We start from the raw sequence: 22,883 nt of genomic DNA, 5'->3' as shown, positions 1-22,883 counted from the left end.
ACTCGGCTGCGAACCGTTCCAGTGCGAGCTGGAGGCCCTCACCTGATGAAGCCAACAGAACCACATCATCCGCAAAAATCAGAGATGAGATTCTGAGGCCACCAAAGCGAAAGCCCTCCGCCACTTGGCTGCGCCTAGAAATCCTGTCCATAAAAATTATGAACAGAACCGGAGACAAAGGGCAGCCCTGGCGGAGCCCATCACGCACCGGGAACGAATCCGACTTATTGCCGGCAATGCGAACCAAGCTCTTACAACGGTTGTATAGGGATCGAATGGCCCGTAACAATGGGCCAGACACCCCATACTCCCGCAGCCTTCAGGAACTCGGGGCAGACCTCATCAACAGCTGGGTTGCAGATGAAACCCAGCTTTATTAATCTATGAGAAAAGATAAGAGTTAAACTACCAGCATGTCTTAAAGTCAACAACCTTGATGACCTCCAGTTTTTTTTTAAATTCATACATAATTGATACATAATAATTCTTCTACTCGACCATTAAAACCTGAGAAACAGGGGGATCAATGACTGATACAAAAGGAGGAACATTTACTGTCAGCACATGTTTCCATGGCTGTATCCCAATTCAGGGTCTGCAGCCTTAAAGGCCACATTTTAAGGCCGATTACGTCACATTGACGTGACGAAGGCTGTCCCAATTCAAAGGCTGCTCGAAATGCGGCCCTCAAATTTATCCTTCATTTCCCTGAACTTCAAGGATGTGGCGGTGTAGACTTCGTGGCCCAACATATCCCAGAATGCATAGCGCGGCGATGGGTGTGGATAATTTTGCTGGGAAAAAAAAAAAAACGGCGGATGAGGGGCGCCCGAAGAGTAAACTTTAAGTACTGAATATTATGTCACTTATTTATGTGCAAATGTTTAATAACGAAGAACATTAAAACATTACTGTTGGCCACATGTCGGCAAAGTTATGTGACATTAGTGACGTTTGTACTAACTTGGTTTTAAAGCCTTTGCTTTAAAATATACGCCGTTCAATAGCTGAGCTTAATCTTACAGAGAATGATCAAAGCTCATGTAGAAAGAAACAAACAAATGAACAAAAGATTTTCTCCTTCATTTCTGTTAAACAAAGCTGTATGAAACGTTTCCAGCTGTTAGTATCATGGTTGCTAGGCAACCTGGGCAGCACAACGGAGGCTAGACCGTCCCATTTTACAAGCCTCGCACTTCTGGCCTTAGCGGTCTTTGAGTACGCGGCCCTTGAGGATCGTTGAGGCTGCATACTTTAAGGCTGCAGACCCTGAATTGGGATACAGCCCATGTCAGCCTGCTGTTTACCACCACAGAAGAAGAACAGCTTGTACACATGCAGCCTCTGTGTCAGATCAATGCAGTGAAGCACACACACTGTTTAGTAAAGTCATGTTGTGGAGCTGTTTCACTGATCAATGACTGAGTCTGAAGGAGGTTTTCTGACTTCTGGAACAAACCTGGAAGTTTCTCTTCAGCTCTCTGTATCAGCTGTTTGTAACTCTCAACTCTTTCAGCTTCTGGAACAAGTTTGTGTGAGCCACAGTCAAGGAGCCACCAGAGGACACCTGCTAACCATCGGCATTATGGGTAGTGTAGGAGGAGACACTCACCTGACATGAAATAGTGACAGAAATGAAATAAAAGACCTCCAGAAACCACAAGAAGAATCAGGAGAACCAGGAGAGCTTTGGCCCAAGATGGGAACCGTTCTGTGGAGAAACACAAAGAACAACATGACCTTTGACGTCTGACTGAATGTAATGATATATTTTACTGAATATACCTCAAGCCAAGATACTTGTAGTCAACATGTGTTTTCAGCAGTAAAATAATAAAGTTTTATCTGAATGATAAAACCGAGTGATCCGAGTGTTTGTTGCTGACCTTTGACCTGCACCTGTACATCGCCCAGTTTCATGTAGCCATATCTAAGGTCTGTGACGGAGCAGGTGTAGGTGGCGCTGTCAGACAGTTGGAGGTTGGTCAGGTTCAGGCTGAGCTCTCCAGTTTCCAGAGCGTCAGTCTTCATGGATGTTCGGCCGCTGTAACGCTGGTTTTGATCTTTCAGTTCGTCTCCTTGAAGCTGACGCTGGTGGACGGTTGGAGGACTGAGGTCGGAGCGACTCCACACCACTGTGGGGTCAGTCAGAGCGAAAGTGTTATACTGACAGGGCAGGATGAACGAGTCCCCCTCATACAGCTCCACAGCTGAGGCATGCTGGGAAACTGAGGACACACAGACAGAAACTCCATGAGTCACTTTGAGGTAAAGATACACCAGGTAGATATTTGTGTTTTTCTTTCCTTTACTTTCTGTACAGTCTCTCACTTCTTATTTTTTATTTTTAGATTCTTTACTTTTTTGTGAATCTGCATGCTCCATGCATGTGTAACAGGTGTATTAAAAAGACCATTTGTATTTCACCAAAGATCCATCCTGTGGTGTTATTTTCATTTGTAAGTCTTGTTTATGGACATGCATATGTATATATATTTATTTTCTGTATTTATATTTTGGGAGCTTTTATTTTCTTTGTGTGACCTTTGACGTCCCACAGAGTCACTTCCTGTTCCGGTTACAGAGCGATTAAACACAGTTAAAGTAATTGAAGTCATTCAAATATTGTTTGTTCCTAGGGATGGGTACCGGTGTCCGGTGCCATGATGGCACCGGTTCTGACATAAACGGTAGTAACCAGACCGAAAAGCAGCGCACATTTCGGTGCTTTATTTCGGTGCTTTTTTTTCCTGAGCTGTGATACACTTCTAGCCAATCATTTTACGTTTCCGAGGATAGTAGGCGGGCCCAGGTACGTACGTTCTTTTAGAGCAGAGCTGCAGATTAAAAATGTCCAAGGCGAAGCGGTCAAAAGTCTGGCTGTACTTCACAGCAAAATATGCAAACTCAGCAGCCTGCAACAAGTGCTTTAAGCTGATACTGTGATACTGTCAAAGGAGGTAACACCTCAAATCCGATGAAACACCTGGCGACGCATAGCGTTTTTTTTAAAAGCCGAGAAATGCGCCGTATTTGATAGCTTGCTGCGAGACCTCACACTGAGCACATCTACTGCGGGTGGGTTGCCTGTTATCGGACCCGGAGTTAGCAACATCCCCCAAAAACCCGAAGAGGAGAGTCCTGGCTCCTAGCCCTGCCAGTGTAGCAGAAATGATGAGGATGATGATGGATGCAGCAGCAGCCGTTCTTCTCTGCGTGAGTAGCTTAATGTTGTTCGCGTGTAATTTACGCTGAGTAGGCTAATCACGTTATTAAATTAATGCATGTAAGGTGAACTAGCAAACATCATCATAGCTACATGCGGCTGTCTTCTTGTTTGATGGCAGATACTCCCTTCACCCTGGCCAAAAAGGCTAAAATGACCAAAGAAAAAGTGGAAAACAGTTAAACATGAGAGGTTTTTGGATAAAGTTTGTGTTTTTTCCATTGTTTAAGCACTGCTTCCAGCCAAGAGTGATACCATATATGCCCCATAGCTGCAGAAAAGGCTAACATTGTTATCTTTTTACAAAAAAACTGCTGAACATGAGAGGTTTTTGGACCAATTTTGTGTTCTCCATTCTTTAAGCACCGGTTTGAGCACCGCCACCGTTTCAAAAGTACCGATTCGGATAAAACCTAAACGATACCCATCCCTATTTGTTCCACTTGTGCATTTTGTCTCACACTGTTACTATATGGTCACGATGCAGTGCATTTTAATTTGTTATATATGTTTATATGTATATTTCATTATTTTAGCAGCTTGATTTATAATGAGGTTTGTTGTGATGTCACACCTCAGTCGGCTAGAGGCCCTGCTGGGGAGAGGTGTGCATGCAGACGTCCAGTCATATGAAGTTGCTGCACTGAATTTGTTTTTATTTGAACAGTTTTGAGAGGATAAACCTGCCTCAGCTGGCAAAGCGAGAGTCAACTCGTCTCATCATTCGGATAACAAAACACAGAGAACACAGCAATCACAGTGTCAGGCCAGACCACCTACACCTGTCACTGTGCTGCTGGAACACTCACCCAGTGAGGGACAGTAAAGGATATTTCTATTCTTCTCTTTTTTAAGTTCTTTTTTTTAATTGTAAAGGTTTAATAAATATTCAAGTGTTGATTTTCTCAGTTTCTGCGCTTTGGATGTTTTGGAATAACCTTCCTCTCCATATTAGACAGGCTACATCAGTGCAAGTCTTTATTAAAAAGCTATTTTTATTCCCCCGCTTTTAATTCTGTCGGTAACTGATATTATTATTATTATTTTTTTTATTATTCATTCATTCATTTCTTTCTTTTTTTTTTTTTATTTTATTGCTATGTCTGATTTTATTACTATGTGCATACAGTGTTGGGGAGTAACTGAATACATGTACCGCCGTTACGTATTTAAAATACAAAATATGAGTAACTGTATTCCGTTACAGTTACCGTTTAAAAAGGTGGTATTTAGAATACAGTTACTTTGTTGAAATAAATGGATTACACTGCGGTACTTTCCTGTTTCATATTGTGGCGGGTCAGGACTGTTTGGGTTTTGTTTGACAGCTACGTTCTGTTGTTCCAGGTGGCGGCGTTATGGTTGCCATGGTTACAGGGTGACGCTCTCTCTCTGCGTGTTTCCTGGGTGAGAGAGGCCTTTCTGTTGTTGTTGTGCTAAGCTAACAGGCAGAATGTTACAGGCATAGCTCTAAAGAATGTAGCATCATGGGCAGTGTAGTCCGTGCTGCAGGGAGAATGGACTGCCATACCCGTTATGTGTCTGTGAGCGCGAGGAGGGAGAAAAAGGAAAAGTAGAGCTGTCATCGAGCAGAAACGGGAGCTGGAAGCATGTAAATATAATAATAACTACTGCAGCCAAGAAGAGAGCCTGACGAGCCCAGTTGTAAGTAAGCTATTAAGACTCGACTGTACGCTGTGTTCGTGTTTTCCTCCAAAAACAACAAGTTCCATTGGAGCAGCCTTTCAACACCTCTCTCTGTCTCTCGCAAGCAAAGTTGACCCAGACAACAAAGTAAAGCTAGTTTGAGCCCGACACGAACCCGACATATTAGCCAGAGGTCCCTTTACTATGGTTCGGAGCCGCGGACCTTCAGTAACAGTAATAAATCACAGCAATAGGACATTCATGTAGTTGTAAAAGCATGATAATATATTAAGTAATCCAAAGTATTCAGAATACGTTACTCTCATTGAGTAATGTAACAGAATACGTTCCAGAATACATTTTGGGGCATGCATTCTGTATTCTGTAATGGAATACATTTTAAAAATAACCTTCCCAACACTGTGTGCATATTAGTATTGTACAGCACTTTGGTCTACCAGGTGTGTTTTTAAAGTGCTATATAAATAAATAAATGATGATGATGATGATGATGATTTTAGCATTTACGTGTTGAAAAAAGCCAAAAAACAATCAAACATATTGAAACTCATTGTTTTTGTTTTTTAAAGCTTCTTGAAGATGGCCTGTTGTGCCATGTCAACAACCTCATTCAGGTTTGTAACTGAGCTCCGTGTGTGGGAAAACCCTGAATCACTGAGTTCATCATGAGTACTCAGTTATAATATCAGTGCAGGCACGGGTGAGATAACCAGGTCCTGCTGTTATAAGTGTAAGTGTCACAGAAATGGCTTATGTATAAAGAAGTTTAATAGATGGCTCCAGCAGTTAAAATGTTCCTGCTTGTACATTTCTGTGGACAATATTGTAAAGGTGTGTTTATCTTGTCACAAAGAACAAGTTTTGTTACACCGCTATTGTTGGATGATTGTTGGTATTTGTGTTGCCCTCATGTCTCACACTGCTCTGATCAGCCAGTATTTTTTTAGAAACAGCAGCATGTGACATCACGTGATGGCGGAGCTTCAGTTCATCCTTTGTCTTTTTTTTTTTTTTTTTTTTTATAGGACAGGGGGAAAGAATGAAAGAAAGAGGGGGAGAGAAAGAAAGAAAACCAAAGGGGAGAAGAGACGGTGAGAAGGGGGGGAAGAGAGAATAAAAAATAAAAAATAAAACAAACAACAAAAAAAACTCCTGGGTCACCTGTATGGAGAAAAAAAACAAACAAACAGAGGAGACAGCAAACAACAAAGAGCAACATAATAATAGGGAAAAAAAGCACCATCACAATAAACTAGCTAGTCATAGATATCAATAGTTACTAAATAATAGACGATATTGTTCAGCACACAAGATAGACAGCGCACAGTGTGCTTTGAGGCAGCAGCCAAGAAAGCTTTAGTCCGCGTCTGTGAATACCCATGTGTACACCTGTGTGCATGCTTGCATTCCAAAGGTTTCTCCATGTAATGATCTGCTAGGGAGTGTGGGGAGCCACAGCCCTGTCCTTTATGGTATCAAGCGGGTATGGAGGAGATCAAAACTCCAGACATCCAGAGGCCCCCAGAACACAAGAGACCAAGGAAGACCAACAGAGGGGCAGCTGCGCCACTGTCCCAGTAAGAGCTAAGGAGAGTCCCAGATGAGGGGTCATTCAGCAGCCGCGGAGCAGAAGCCAGGGGGAGTTGCAGTGATGCGCCCGTGGGCTCCGCCGGCAGCCAGCCGTGCCTGAGTGACCGAGCCCCAGGCCGAGAGGCCGGGGGCACCCCACCTCCGAAATGGCCCGAGCGAGCCCCAATAAGCGGCCGCCAAGGAGTGAGCCGGTGTGTACCCGGACGCCCACCCCCAGATACAAAGAACCACCAACGCACCGACACCTGAGGGAGTCCGCCACCGGCAGAGGAAGTGGTGGTGGGTGGAGATAGGCCTCCAAACCTTGGAAGGCCCGAGATGTCCCCAGAGAGGTGGCGTTTGATACCCAACCTGACATATAGACACAAACATACAGGCACACACAGACACAAACATCCATTCCCACCCTCATGCTCTCATGTGCACTTCACACTCAACCGACGTGGAGACAGACATAAAGAGACGCTGTATACGCGATCACACTCCCCAAGCGTACTCTACCAACCGGGTCTAGGTACCCTTGCCCCTGGAGGGGGGAACTGCACCCAGACCCAGGTGGTGTTACCCTTTTCCCTACGGTGGGGAGAGGCAGACCGGCCCGACTCCGCAGCAGCAGGGAGGCCCCACACCCCAGACCGCAGCCGGACGGCCAACTCCTCCTAGCCCCCCCCCCGCTCCAGCAGGCCGCAGAGAACGGGGGTGAGAGAAGACTCCAAACCTCCCTCCACCCGCTCATAGTAGTGTTGACGCATGTGTGTTCTAAGGTGCAACTAAAACCCAGGAGGGCATGGAGCTACCTGCCAGAGAGCAGCAGGTAAGCGCATAGTCCATCCTGTTGGCCCTCAATGTCTACATGTATTTAAAATTGAGAGGTGGGCAACGACGCCAGGGGTGAGGTGTACACCCTGATGGTAACTTGGACTCCGTGTATTGTGCCCACCCCCAAGATCCTATATGTATGTGTAATGAGGGTGTGAGTAATGTGAATGTCTAAGTTGTGGGATAAAATTGAGGCAGAAGCAGCCAGAAGGGGACAGAGGGGGGGGGGGGGGGGGTAGCCTCCTCTGCATCCTGGTGACATACCCCTACTCCAAGGCCCTGCATGTGTGGGTGGTTGTGGTGGAGCGGGAGGAGGGAGGCAGCTGGAGATGGGGAGGGAAGGAAGGGAGGGGCAGTGACCCCTCCCTGGGGCCAGCTCCCCCGCTGACCCCAGTAGGCACTCCCACACTCCGCGACCAGCCAGGGAAAAGGGGTCCCAGGCCCATCCAGACCGGGGCCCAGCGCAGCAGCGCCCCCCGGCCCCACGGAGCCTGGGACAGTCCACCCAGCCCCACCACAGAGAAAACTGCACCCACCCCACCATCCACTCGTCTTCCAGACTACATGAGACAATAGACGCCCAGGCTGAGATCTTCCTCCACCTCTCCTGTATCTCCCCCTCCTGCAGAGAGTTCCTGAGGGGAGGAAAGCTCCTGCAAGGTGTAACAATCTCCCCCACCGGTTGAAGAGCCCCACAGGCGACTCGACACACCGGCGGCACCCTGCGCCAGGGATGGGCTCCCGTGCACCCACCCGCCCACAACCCCGGCAACACATAAACCAGGACCCAAGGCCCCGAGGCCCAGCCAGGGCCCCGGCCCAGAGATGGAGTGCCCCCAGACCCTCACACCCACCCAGGGGCAGACAGGCTACCAGGTCAGTAACCCACGTCCATCATCACAGACCCTCCCCTAGCCCCGCTGCACGTAGCCACGAGGAAATAGTCAGAAAAGAGCCCCCAACCGGACATGACCGCTACCCCGGGTTGAGCCCCCCAAGGAAGATGCCTCCGGGGAACCCCCCGACGCCCTAAGCCTGTCCCTGCCCCCACACCAATCACAACATTGAAGGCGGGACCAAACTATGACCCCCCACCCCCACTAGGTGATGGAGCCGATCAAAGGAGCCCAGAGCAACTGATCTGATGTGGTGGCCGAGGCTGTATCAAAACTAATGTAATCTAATAGATAATTTCTATATTGGTTAGAATTAAGATTGTTTTTATTTTTCCAGTTCATGAGGACAGTTTTCTTGGCTATGCATAGGGCAGTGAAAACCATGTGGGCTATATTGTTTTCTGAAGTGACATTATCTAAGCTGCCCAACAAACATAGTTAAGTCCTCTTTGTTTCTTGTGGGTCGGCTCACTTTGATTGTGTTGAGCAGTTAGTTTGGAGTGAAGTTGTTTGAGTTCAGTTCTGATCAGCTGACCTCTCTGAGGCCCCGTGTCACTTACTGTTGGATATTTGTGCATTTCTGGCTCAATAAAAGACACTTTTTCCCAAAATGGCCGCTGTGTTCTCACGTCTGAGCGGCTCGCTCCATAACACTCGCTCACGCCCCAAAACATGAATGTGATATAAGCGTGCCCTGAAAGCTGAATACAGCTCCATACAGCAGTGTGGAGAATATGACAATGAGCTCAGACAGTCAAAGATTCTTTTCTATGGATGGTTTTCAGGAGACGTTTGGTCCCTGCAGGACCAGCACGTTGTAGCACCTCACAAGTGTAGATACTGTAGGTGCAGTGAATGTTTAAATCAGGGGTCCCCAATCCCAGTCCACGAGGGCCGGTGACCCTGCAGGTTTTAGATATCACCCTGGGTCAACACAGCTGAATCACATGATTAGTTCATTACCAGGCCTCTGGAGAACTACAAGACTGATGTTGACTGTATCCCAATTCAGGGTCTGCAGCCTTAAAGTACGCATTTCAAGGCCGATTACGTCACAGCGGCGCGCCGAAGGCTGTCCCAATTCAAAGGCTGCTCGAAATGCGGCCCTGAAATGCAGATGAGGGGCGCCCGAAGAGTAAACTTTAAGTACTGAATATTATGTCACTTATTTATGTGCAAATGTTTAATAACGAAGAACATTAAAACATTACTGTTGGCCACATGTCGGCAAAGTTATGTGACATTAGTGACGTTTGTACTAACTTGGTTTTAAAGCCTTTGCTTTAAAATATACGCCGTTCAATAGCTGAGCTTAATCTTACAGAGAATGATCAAAGCTCATGTAGAAACAAAAACAAATGAACAAAAGATTTTCTCCTTCATTTCTGTCACACAAAGCTGTATGACACGTTTCCAGCTGTTAGTATCATGGTTGCTAGGCAACCTGGGCAGCGCAACGGAGGCTAGACCGTCCCATTTCACAAGCCTCGCACTTCCGGCCTTAGCGGTCTATAAGTACGCGGCCCTTGAGGATCGTTGAGGCTGCGTACTTTGAGGCTGCGTACTTTAAGGCTGCAGACCCTGAATTGGGATACAGCCGTTGAGAAGGTAATTTATCCATTTAAATCAGCTGTGACGGATCAAGGACACATCTAAAACCTGCAGGGACACCGGCCCTCATGGACTGGGATTGGGGACCCCTGCTTTAAATTGCACTGATTAGAAAATACTGGACATTCAATGCTAAGATTCAGCACACTGTTTTAGAGGCTGGGATTTGGTGAATTCTTTATTCATCATAAATGATGAATCCTTTGATCATGATTTATGTCCAGTTGAGAATGAATCTGTGCGCTCACATATTAAATGAACTGAAAACAGTAGTGTGATCTTCCTATAAGGAATGTGTCATGATCCTGGGTCGTTGACCCAGCGTTTTGTGTTTCTTTTTGGGTTCATCTTGTGTTTGGTGTTTATTCTGATTCTGTATTAATTCTTTGGGTTGGTTGTCGTGTTTATTATCCCTACCTGTGTCTCCCCTCTGTGCTCCGTTCAGGTCCCTGTGTTTTAGTTGCAAAACAGTCTGGGTGTTTCCGGTTTTATTTTGTAGGTCTGCCTCTCGCTATGCCCATTAGTTCCAGCTGTGTCCCCTCCTGTGTGCCATGTCTGATTACCTGGTGTGTGTATTTATACACTCAACAAAAATATAAACGCAACACCTTTGTTACTGCTCCCATTCCCCATGGGATGGACGTAGAGACCTAAAATTCATTCCAGATACACAATATAACCATCCCTCCCAAACAGTGGTCACAAATCAGTCCAAATGTGTGGTAGTGGGCACATCTGCTATATTGAGATAATCCATCCCACCTCACAGGTGTGCCACATCAGGATGCTGATCTGACATCATGAGTAGTGCACAGGTGTACCTCAGACTGCCCACAACAAAAGGCCACCCTGGAATGTGCAGTTTTGTCTCACAGCAAAATGCCACAGATGCCACAAGCAATGAGGGAGCGTGCAATTGGCATGCTGACAGCAGGAATGTCAACCAGATCTGTCGCCCGTACATTGAATGTTCATTTCTCAACCATAAGCCGTCTCCACAGGCGTTTCAGAGAATATGGCAGCACATCCAACCGGCCTCACAACCGCAGACCTCGTGTAACCACACCAGCCCAGGACCTCCACATCCAGCAGGTTCACCTCCAAGATCGTCTGAGACCAGCCACCCAGACAGCTGCTGGAACAATTGGTTTGCACAACCAAACAATTTCTGCACAAACTGTCAGAAACCGTCTCAGGGACGCTCAACTGCATGCCCGTCGTCCTCATCGGGGTCTTGACCTTACTCCAGCTCGTCGCCGTAACAGACTTGTGTGGGCAAATGCTCACATTCGATGGCGTCTGGCACGTTGGAGAGGTGTGCGCTTCACGGATGAATCATGGTTCACATTGTTCAGGGCAGATGGCAGCTGAGAATGTCCCAGTTCTTGCATGGCCAGCATACTCACCGGACATGTCACCCATTGAGCATGTTCGGGATGTGCTTGACCGGCGTATACGACAGCGTGTACCAGTTCCCACGAATATCCAACAACCTCGCACAGCCATTGAAGTGGAGTGGACCAACATTCCACAGGCCACAATTGACAATCTGATAGACTCCATGCGACGATGTGTTGCACTGCATGAGGCAAATGGTGGTCACACCAGATACTGACCGGTTCTGGGTCCCCAGACCCCCAATAGCGCAAAAAACTGCACATTCCAGGGTGGCCTTTTGTTGTGGGCAGTCTGAGGTACACCTGTGCACTACTCATGATGTCAGATCAGCATCCTGATGTGGCACACCTGTGAGGTGGGATGGATTATCTCAATATGGCAGATGTGCCCACTACCACACATTTGGACTGATTTGTGACCACTGTTTGGGAGGGATGGTTATATTGTGTATCTGGAATGAATTTTAGGTCTCTACGTCCATCCCATGGGGAATGGGAGCAGTAACAAAGGAGTTGCGTTTATATTTTTGTTGAGTGTAGTTCTTGTGGCGTAGTCTGTGTTTCTCTGTGAACCTCCCATGTAGTCTGCACTGTTCCATGTTTCTTCGTGTCTCTCTGCTCCTCGCTTCATGTCCTCCATTTTGCATTAGTTTTCACAGTTTAGGTTTATGTTCGGTTCTGCCCACACCTTGGTTTTGTGCACTGTAAATAAAACCCACTTGCACCTCCGCCATTGTCTGCTATTGGATCCTCCTTTCTCCTTTTTCCTCCACACGACTGCCGCCCCAGCCGTGACAGAATGAGAGAACTGACAGCTGTTATTTTAATCAGCCTGTCTCAGTTGTTTTAACTGTAAGTATCATAAAGTAATGTGGTAACATCTGGACTGACGAGTTTACTGTCAGCATTTTAATCGCTAGTTTAAAGGCTGTGGGCTGCAGCCGTTGCTCTAACACTATAAGTGCAACAGCCCTCAGTGCTGGTTCTAACAGTCTGAGCTGCTTCCAGCTTTATTTGTGAAGAGCACAGCAGCTTACAAAACACATAGCTAGCTCGTACAGCTGCGACGTAAAACTTTCATAAACTAAGATGACCTTAAAATAACGGGGCTACGTGCGGTGATGCTAGCGTTAGCCATGTTACCTTCAACAGGTGGTCAGACTGCATAAACAGGCACACAGTCAAAGGTTGAGCTCTCTGTTTCGCTGCAGGGTCCCTTCATTCTTCACATTTCCGTGTCGAGCCGAGTGTAAATCCTGAGGCTGAACGGCCTTTGCACAAGCACACACACTTCTTAGCAGGGCGAAGCTATGAGAAGAAAAATCCAGGCTGGCAGCCTGTGTCTGTCCAACCCAGTGACTTTCTACAGTCATTCGTCCAACCAATCAGAGAGCTCCTTACATCCCACGGTGTGGCTAATTTGCATTGCAGCAGGATTTTTAAAATGAAGTAGCTAATCCAAATGTTAATCCCTGAGCAAACAGGAACGGGAAATGGATTTTGATATGAGGAGTGGAATCACCATTTTAAAAAGCATTTTGAAAATCAGTTTATTAAAGTGGAATTCAAAAATGAATTTACAAATGCAGAATTTATTCTACAATTCATTATTTAAGCACAGAATACTTTATTTCAATGCGCACGACTCTTGTGGTCCTCCATAAAGGAGTCCCTCTTGCAGCAGATATGTATATTAAAATCACCAGAAATATGAACACGGTTATAATTTTAAAAAAGAGAAGCTGGGAAATCTGCAAATCCGGAAATAAAAGACTTATTGTATTTGGGTGGCTGATAAATCACAGCACAGAGAGTCACAGGGGGGCCAGTCAGGTCAAATAATTGAGCCTCGACGCAAGAGAAAGTAGGAGTAGGCGGTCGCTGAAGTTTAAGTTTATTTTTGAAAACTGTGGCTTGGCCTCCAACCTTCCCTGGAAGTCTCGGTGAGCTGGGAAAAAAAAACAGTCAGGGGGAAGGAGTTCAGAGAAGGAGAAAAGTTCACCGGGGTGAATCCAAGGTTTGGTCAGGAGCAAAACATCCAGCTGCAGGGTGAGGAAAAGATCATTTAGGATGAAGGTTTTATTCGCCAGCGATCTTGAGTTAAACAATGCCATCCGGCTCTTAGCCACGTCATCCCTGACAGAGGCGCGTCTCAGCTTGCTTAGGAGTCTCAGAGGTTCCAATCCAGGTCCGAAGCGGCGAGTACACAACTGGAAAGGTCGGATAAAAATGAAGTCCAATAGGGCAGATCCAGCAATGGCTGAGCAGTTAAAGGATGGCCGGCCATGGGAGGTGAATGGAAATCACAGAGGAGTTAGCCACAGCATGTGCCTTAAATAAGGCTTTAAGGGAGACCCGAATAGTCTAAATAGTCTAAACAAAAAGTCTAAATAAAAAGTACGGAAAGAGATGAGGATTGGAGTGGGTAGAGGTGAGCTGCTGTTTCTTTTGATCACCAGTTTTCTCCTGTTTTGAGTTAGTTAGGGAGGTCAGACTGTCTCGGTTTTGGGTCGCTGCTCTTGCCGTCGACCGGCCAGTCAGCTGAGCAGTTTTGCGTTCTTTTTCTAACTTTAATGCTGTTTTCGTTGTTGTTTTTCACCGTCTACTCAGTATATTTGTATTATTTTCTTTTTCCTAATTTTTGTGATTTTGTTTCCGACACTCGACATGACCCCAAGGCTCACCTACACCAGTGACTCCCTCATCTAGCTGCGGCTGCAGCCTGAACATTGATGGCTTTTCACCACTTCTTCGTCTGGACAGGCGGCAGCGTGTGTCTGTATTTAAACAACAGCTGGTCCTCTACAGTCACTGTGAGGGAGAAACTGTACACCACAGACATCAAGCTTCTGGCTGTTTCCCTGCGCCTCTACTACCTCACCCGAGAATTCCCACAGCTTTTCATCATCTTGGTTTACATCAACCCCAGAGCTGATGCAGCTAAAGCCACAGAGTACTTCACCAACAATCTGTACAAACTGGAACAATTATCACCGGACTCTCCCAAGTTCATCCTGGGAGATTTAAACCACTGTTCCCCTGACAAGTCACTTAAAGTCTGGTCTGCTGGGGCGGCAGCATCTCTGCCGGGACAGGAAGAGACTGAACAGGCTGATCCGCAGGGCCAGCTCAGTTCTAGGATGCCCTCTGGACCCAGTGGAGGTGGTGAGTGACAGGAGAATGGTGGCTAAGCAGTCATCCCTGTTGGACAACATCTCCCACCTCATGCAGGAGACTCTGACAGCACTGAGCAGCTCCTTCAGTGGCTGCAGCACCCACAGTGTGGGACGGAGAGATTTCACAGGTCTTTCCTCCCCACTGATGTCAGACTCCACAACAAAGACTTTAACTGATCAAACACACATTCACCAGTGTGTGAATGTGTGTGTGACTGAATGTGTAAAGCGCTTTGGGGTCCTTAGGGACTAGTAAAGCGCTATACAAATACAGGCCATTTACCATTTACCACACAAACCCACACATGTGCAAAGTTGTATTTTTACTTAGTTGTATAAAGCATTTGTATTCTATTTTTATCCCATTGTATATTTTATTTTATTCTATTGTATATAGTATTTTAGTTTATTCTTTTCTATTCTGTACAGTTGTGCACAGTATATTATTCTTATTGTATTCCAGTGTTCTCTAATTTTTGCTATATAACTTTTGCACTGTCCACTTTCTGCTGTGACAAAACAAATTTCCCACATGTGGGACTAATAAAGGTTATCTTATCTTATCTTATCTTATCTTATCTTATCTTATCTTATCTTATCTTATAGGATACCAACAGTATGTTACATGCAGCACACGTGAGGGGAAGACTCTGGATAAAAGCTATGGCTCTGTACCAGATGCATTTAAAGCCCTACCCCTCCCTCCTCTCAGCTCAGCAGACCACCACACCATCCTGCTGGCCCCTGCTTACACTCAAGTCATCAAGAGGATTAAAAAGGCCACCAAAGACATCATAGAGTGGACAGCGGAAAGTATCCTCACACTACAAGGAGGATTTTCTTCACCGGCTCTGCTCTGGATAAAAAGGACGTCAACAGGGCCATAAAAACTGCTAAACTGGAGTACAAAAACACAGCTGGAAAAAAATTCACCACAGGGGACCTCCGCTCAGCCTGGCAGGGCCTCAAACCATGGCCTCTGTGAATACTGCAGTCACCACCCCCAGGAAGAGAGCAGCAACCCCTCCTCCCTCCCTGACAACCTCAATGCTTTCTACACCAGGGGCCTGTTCTTCGTACGTCGCTTACTACATCCAAGATCAAATGACACATCCAAGACCAAACCATCGCGCTAACCGTGAGCTCGCTAATCCAGTTCCCCGAACACGCCTGCTGTTGACGATTAGTACAGCTGGACGCAGTAATGTGACATCACTGGGTGTCGTAAAAGGGGCTACGCATAGTAGAAACATTGATCGGCAACCCGCTGATTGGTTGGCGAAAATGTCGAAGGGGCGTGCTCGGTATTTTCCGGCAGCAGAGCAAGAACTCATGAGTGAGGGATTTCAGGAGTTTCAGAGTTTAATTAAAACGCAAGAGAACACTGCAAAGGCTGCAGAAGCAAGGAGCGAGGGCTGGCAGAAAGTTGCTGACAAATCAAACTCGTAGGTAATTTAATAATAATAATAATAATGGATTGGGTTCATATAGCGCTTTCCAAGGCATCCAAAGCGCTTTACGATACCACTATTCATTCACTCCCACATTCACACACTGGTGGAGGCAGCTACGGTTGTAGCCAGGCTGCCATATCGCGCCATCGGCCCCTCTGGCCAACACCAGTAGGCGGTAGGGTAGATCTATCATATGACACTATATTGTCCAATATCATATGGCATTATATTATATTATAATATGTTATATTATATCCCCTTTCACATTAGAGCCACAACAGGACCCACAAGAACATGGGAACAAGTAAAAGTGGAATACAGGAGTATTCTACAGAATGGTAATATTTATCTCTTAGATTGCTTTTCGTCTCTTGGCAAGGTAATACTGGCCTGTAATACTCTGTTAGTTTGTTCATAACAGCAACCAAGAAAAGGGCAGAGGAAAAAAAGACAGGTGGTGGTCCTGCACCCCCTCGTCAACAAGTTGGTTAAGTAAATAATACCCTCACGGGAATATCGATATCTCTCAATGAGCACACTGTCGCGCTGAGCTAAAGGATCCTGTCTGTCCCGCAATATACGCTGAATTCTGAGGACTCTCCTTATCAATCTTGCACCTTCCGCAATGGGTTGGTCGCGTATACGGACAGGACATGGCTGCGACAGGCTTCCCAAATCCACCTTCGCTTTTATAGCCGTGGTCTCTCATCTTGATTACACGAAGTAATTTACAATTGCTACTCTGAAATATGAATTACATCTGTAATAATCACATACATGTAATAGAATGTTAATAGTTCATTTCCCTTTTTTAGGAAATGACCTGTATGTATCTGTGTGAAATCAATAAAAGGATCAAGTGCTGCATTATCTTTAGTTACATTGATGTTATTTATTTATGGTGAAACAGTGGTGGAATATCGCTGTTGCTTTCGTATAAATGAAGCGGACATACCTGCGTGGCCGCGATCTAATCCTGTTTACATAAAGTAAGCCTGCTCCCGAGCAGGTTTACGCTTACGGCTTTGTTGCTATGACAGCAAGTCCCGGATGAGCTTCGGGGAACCGAACGATCCAGGATCACGCAAAATCGTCAACAATCTAATCCAGCTAACTTACTTAGCGAGGTACGAAGAACAGGCCCCTGGTGTGAGACGGACAACATGGCCCAGCTTGAGGAGTCCAGATCCTCACTCGAACCTGGCAGCTCTGCACTCACCTTCAGGACTGAGGACGTGGTGAGAGCCCTCAGGACGACCAGGGAGAGGGTCAACATCAGCAGTCGAGTTCTGAGACACTGTGCAGGGCAACTAGGAAGTGTGTTCCAGACTCCATTTCAACACTCAGTTGACAGTCACACCGTCCCCAGCTGTGGAAACACTCCACAGTCACCCCCATCCCCAAAAGAAACTACCCAAAGTCTCTGAATGATCTTCGTCCTGTGGCCCTCAGCTCCCTGGTGATGAAGGCCATGGAGAAGATCATAAAACAGCACATCGTAAGAGCAACTGACCCCCTGATGGACCCACTCCAGTTTGCTTATCGTGCACGCAGAGGTGTTTTCCACCACAAAGTTACCACCATGCAAACTAACGTTTTTACTGGAATCAGGGATGGACTGATAATCTGGTACACCATGCATTTTACTGGTGGCTGCTACACAGCCGGCCCTACAAGAACGAAAAACAGCCCATTTGTTTATTTTCATTACTGACACTGGATTGTCCAATCAAAGCTCTTAGTGCAACTGGCCCCTCCCCCTCACTCACTTACTAACCAGGCCACACAGTCACAGCAGGCTGCTGCACCAGCTGGGGACAAGTGAGGAATACAAGTAAGAAGGGGCAGATTGAAGGACTGAGGTAAAATGAATGGCTACTTTCACCATGACCACTGCTAACAGATAACGTGTAGTTAACTGCATAATGTTGCCCCGAGGCAAGAACGCAAAAAGAGACATTTTATAAAAAAGAAACTGAATATGAATCTTTAAACAACTACAAATACACCTCAGATATTCTTGTACATACACAATTTTTTAAAAATATTGTTTTTTAAACATGCATAAAAATGATATTGGTCTTAGGTCCAATCCTCTGCTGCTCCTTATTTCACTCAACACTGAGAGGTTTCACGTAACAAAATAAGTCAATAACTGTAAGGTACAGGGTCGTGACATAAAGAGTTAAAAGTGACACACTATCTGTTGGCAGCTCCGCTCTGACCACAACCATCCACAAAGCACCACAATCCTACAATCCTGAAAGTGTGTTGTAAGGTTTTTGTACCATATGGTCCATGGGCGACGTTCCAGTCACCTTAATACTTATAATACCTGTTATGTTGGACTTGGGTTTTAGATTTTTTGGGAGATAGATGAAGCAAATATTTCTGGATTCATAAGCTCTTTATTCCGAGGGGTCACCCTGTGTGGTCTTTGATGCAGCCTAACAGAGAGGACACTCAGTACACCACTCATCTAAAACTGCAGCCATTTGTAATTTTTGAAACTTAGTCATCTGTCAATTATTGTAAAATGCTTTTGTCTGATTAATGATAAATAATAAATCTTCAAAAGTGAAGAATCTCAGGTGTTTCAGAATAACTGCTTTCTGTTTTGGAACTTTCAGTATTTTAAAGTTGAACTAAAACCCAACTAAACCCATCATTGTATTTGCATGTTTACGAGTTTTAAAGAAAACATTTTCTTAAATGCAAAAATATGTAATTTCTCAAGTACAGTCAAAGTCAAATGTAACAAAGCATAAAACATGAATCTTTACTCTGTAAATGTAAAGTCGCTCTTACTTCTCTGTTGCTTCTGTCTTGAACAGAAGCTTCTCTCGACTCTCACAGAGCACACATCATTGCATTTGTATTTTGTAGCAATGAATTAAAATCATCACATAAAGACCACACGGTCAGATTATCTGCCTTAAACTGTGGTGTGAGTGCAGATTGATCTGCATTCAGTTTCCTACCATTTATGAGGAGCAGGATCACCAGCAACGTCTTCATCCTCCTGTAAAAAGCTCAAACAAACACAAAGTCCTTTAAATCTGCTGCTGACTGAACAAAGAAACAAACACTCAGCAGTTTCTTTCCAGCTGAAAGTACACAAGGAAAGTTCACTTTTGTTTTTAAGAGGAAGTCAGTCATGTGACATGAAACTGTCCACTGTGAAAAATCCTCTTTACAGCCCACAGCTTCCACCTCAGTGCTGACACAAGGCTCATCAGCAGACTGACATGTATTAAATGTCATTTGAATAAAGAACAATAAAAAAGTGTTGCCATGCTTAAAAAGCGTAAGTTTAATAACCCAAAGCTCCAGCTTGTCTCTATGTTTGTGATATATTATCTATGTAAGTGTAGGCTCATCAATGCCCTCACAGAGTTGACTGTGTTTAATAAATAATGTGTAAGAATTATTTCAGAGTTTAGTCTAAGATTAGTTTAAGTTTTGTAATTTAAGCTGGACTGTTTGAAACAACACTGATGGGGTATTTTTGCACCACCTTTTCAGAGCAGGTAGAAACTCGTGATGGTCCTGGCAGGTCAGGTTTGTTCTCCTTCTTTCCTTCCTCTGCTTCCTCTCTGTGTCTCCTTCCCTCTCTCTTTCCTCTCGGGTGGCAGGCTTGATCTCCAGTTTTCCTGGGCTCTGGCTGTTTGTCATCAGCTCATTCACTCAGTAGAATTTAAAGACTAACAGGCACCTCCACTCTCTAACAGACTGTTGCCCTGTCAGTGGTGGTAATTGCCGTCCAGTGTTTTCCTCCCTGTTTGTTCCTCAGGAATTTTCTCACCTGTTTTCTTTTGTGTTCTGACAGCTGGAAATACGTTCATGTGGAAGAACTCATGGTGAGTCCTGCAAATCCTGCTCACCTGAGTCTTTGAGCTGGTTTGAGCTTCTGCTGAAGAGAGAAAAGCCTACCTGTGACTCACCTGCCTGCCCACTCTCCACAGCTCTTCTCAGTTCATCTCCTGCCAGGTTACGCTGGTGGATGACTGGAGGACTAAGGTTGTGGCAGCTCCACACCAAAGTGGGACATGCAGGTACAGAAGAGTCCTAACAGGTCAGCAGGGCAGACTCCACCCCCTCATACACCTCCAGAGCCGAGGCATGCTGGGAAAGTGAGGACACAGAGACAGAAACATGAACCAGCTGTGTGTGAGTCTAAAGCTGAACTGCAGTAACAATGAAGCTGTGCAGGTTTTCAGGTCTAAGATATCAAATCTAAGTTTAAGAACAGAAGATTTCACTTTAGATTAAGGACAGTATGCAGCTGATGTTTTATATCTAAAGGTCTCTGAGTTTTAGATTTAATAATAATAATAATAATAATGGATTTCATTTATATAGCGCTCTCTAGGCACCCAAAGCGCTTTACAATGCCACTATTCATTCACTCTCACATTCACACACTGGTGGAGGAAAGCTACAGTTGTAGCCACAGCTGCCCTGGGGCAGACTGACAGAAGCGAGGCTACCATATCGCGCCACTGGCCCCTCTGGCCATCGCCATAAGAAGCTCTCATGGCTCCATGTGTCACATAAATCCAAATCAGATCAGATCACAGCATCCAGAGATCACTGAAGTCTGAAACCAAGACAAAGACCACAAAGATAGATCTTCCTTCTGAAGCTGCTTTGCTAAATTTCCTTCTGAGCCTGTTTTGTTTCATCCAGTCAACATGGCGCAGATCATTTCTACTCACTACAGTTATGAGGCAGGTTCTCAGTTTCATCCATGAGGTCTGGACTCTTCTCACTGAGCAGTTTCCTGTTTCATGGCAATAAAAACTCAAATTAGGTTCAGACGACAAACATTTGACATTTTAATTAGTTTTGATCCGTCAGCCACACGTCGTCTACTCCAGATACACAGGAAGTGTTACCGGGCAGGTTTTTTAAATATAAGAATATATTTATCTACATGTTAGCTGTGGCTGGTATCTCACAACATAACACAACCAAATCCAGCCCACAGCATCATATTATTTTACATCAGTTGGTTTCCTGTTTCCATTATTGTCAACATTATTATTGTGTCACTGAGGCGCCGTGACAGTGGCAGCCTGTTGCAGAAGCTCCTGTTTCTGCTTGTTCTTCATAGTTTCGATCAATATTGTCGTTTTAATGTTTCACTTTATAAACGTACTTATTCCTCAGTCATGTGCCCATGTTTGTGTGTGAGTGACTCTGTCCCAAACATGGCTGCTGCCTGGAGTTAGACCTCCAGAGGAGATGTGGTGGAGTGAGAGTGTGTTAGAAAAACTCTCGTATGAAGTGAGACACACAGAGTAACAAGGTCATACATGTTTATTTACTGTGATGGAAGTAAAGGCAAACACAGTGAACGTCTATGTGAGTGCTCGCCGGGGCATTTCTGCTACTCTTATTATGTATGAATTAGGATTTTTTTTAAATGTACTATTATGTCTATGTTTAATATATTTTTGGACAACAGATGGAAATTAGCCGTGGCTGTGGTGTTCACACACAGGAGTACTGTCCTGTTGTAGTATTAGTGAGTGTTAATAACCTGCTGCAGGTAAACTATCCCCATGGATCCCCACACTGCTCTACATGAACGTCTCCACTAATGGGAAAACAGGCATCTGCACACATGTGCTTCACTAACTACACGGAGTATTGATGTATAATAACTCTGTCACAATCCTAACAAAGCAGCTTCTTTGAACACTTAACTTACAGCTTGTGATCATTTCCAGTCTGTCTCTGCATCTATTCTGGCAGCTGGATAGTTAAAGGAAACCAGTGTGTTACATCCCCCAGGAGGATGTTGGTTTTCTTCTTTCAACTAACTGCTTATGTTTTGTCTAGGCTCCACCTCCTCTGTCCTGATTGGATGCTGCTCACAGAATCCAGCTAATTGTCAATCAGCAGAGTTACTTAAGGACTGTGGAGCTGTGTTTCTGGGCCCTCTGGCCATTTTAATTGCCATATCTGTGCAGGCTTGCATGCCTTTTGACTCATATGTGCATTTTTGTGTTTTCATGTTCAGACTGCCTGTAGGAGAGAGCTGCCTTTTGTTTTGACACCCTGTTTTCTCCTGTTTATGTGTTGTTAGGTAGGTTATGGTTATAGGTTGTATATTTTGTTTTCTCTAGAGTTGGGGAAGTTTCTTTTATTTTCATATCTGGGATGTTTTGTTTGTTATGTTGGCCTTGGCTCTTCCTGAAGTTAACCCTCAGTCTGAACCAGAATTTCAACACGAGCATGAAATAAACCTTTTAAAATTACCATCTGGGCTCCTCCTTCACTACTTACCTTTATGTTAGTCCCTTCAAACCCTCTAGATTAGCCAGGGGATGTAACAAGTGTTATCCTTGGAGCTGCTCTAACTACACCAGCTTTATTACTCTGCTCACTGCTTTGTATCTGCTGTAAGAAAAGTCACAGCTGGGTACGGTTCATGGTGCCACATGGAAGTTTTGTCAGTGAAGTTCAAGCTGAAATCATTTACTGAACAATAATAGCTGTGTGAGTCTCCCACAGAAAGTAAGCTCTCTCTCTCTCTCTCTCTCTCTCTCTCTCTCTCTTTTAAGTCCCGCCCCTGAAACACAGGGTGAGGTTGACTCACTCACACAGAGGAGAGAAAGAGCATCAAGAGACAGAGGCAGGTAGAAAGTGTTGAGCCAGCACAGGAGCACAGAGAGATCATGACAGGCTGGTAGCTCGGTGTAGGCATCTAATGGTGCTCAGTCAGATGCTTGTTTTGCTCCTTGGTTCTCTGAAGGTCTGCCTGATGGACCTCCATAATCACTGACACTGACAAAGGTGATGCTGAGCCAAGGGAACAGAAATATCGCCTTTAGGAGGTGGAGGTGGTGGTGGAGGTACTGCTTTCAATTCTACATAATTAAAGTCTCCAGCCACTGTCACAACCCACTCTGCTTTGACATTCAGCTGTTCATCATGCAGTACAGCTAACTTAGCATTAGCCTGTGTGCTATATGAACAGCTTTGAGCAGACAGGCAGAAACCCCCATGGCGTGTCTGCATTTTACTGACAGATACTC

At 45.2% G+C, this 22,883-nt stretch overlaps 1 protein-coding gene across 1 annotated transcript; it reads right to left on the bottom strand.

Annotated features, from left to right (window-relative positions):
- Positions 1 to 1,583: 1,583 nt before the first annotated feature.
- LOC146578313 (myelin-oligodendrocyte glycoprotein-like) lies at positions 1,584 to 18,900 on the bottom strand. Its single transcript, XM_085258693.1, has 3 exons — positions 18,819 to 18,900; positions 1,887 to 2,228; positions 1,584 to 1,711 (listed from the first exon to the last, which is right to left on the bottom strand). Exons 1-3 carry the CDS (start codon positions 18,853 to 18,855, stop codon positions 1,584 to 1,586), a joined length of 507 nt encoding a protein of 168 aa, XP_085114819.1. The 5' UTR covers positions 18,856 to 18,900.
- Between the last annotated feature and the right edge of the window lie 3,983 nt (positions 18,901 to 22,883).

The sequence above is a fragment of the Mchenga conophoros genome, linkage group LG3 (genome assembly GCF_057382185.1).
Source record: "Mchenga conophoros isolate Kocher_MC1m ecotype Shallow Benthic linkage group LG3, M_conophoros_male_GT1.1, whole genome shotgun sequence".
Taxonomy (NCBI): domain Eukaryota; kingdom Metazoa; phylum Chordata; class Actinopteri; order Cichliformes; family Cichlidae; genus Mchenga; species Mchenga conophoros.
This window is presented reverse-complemented; position numbering and strand designations above follow the sequence as displayed.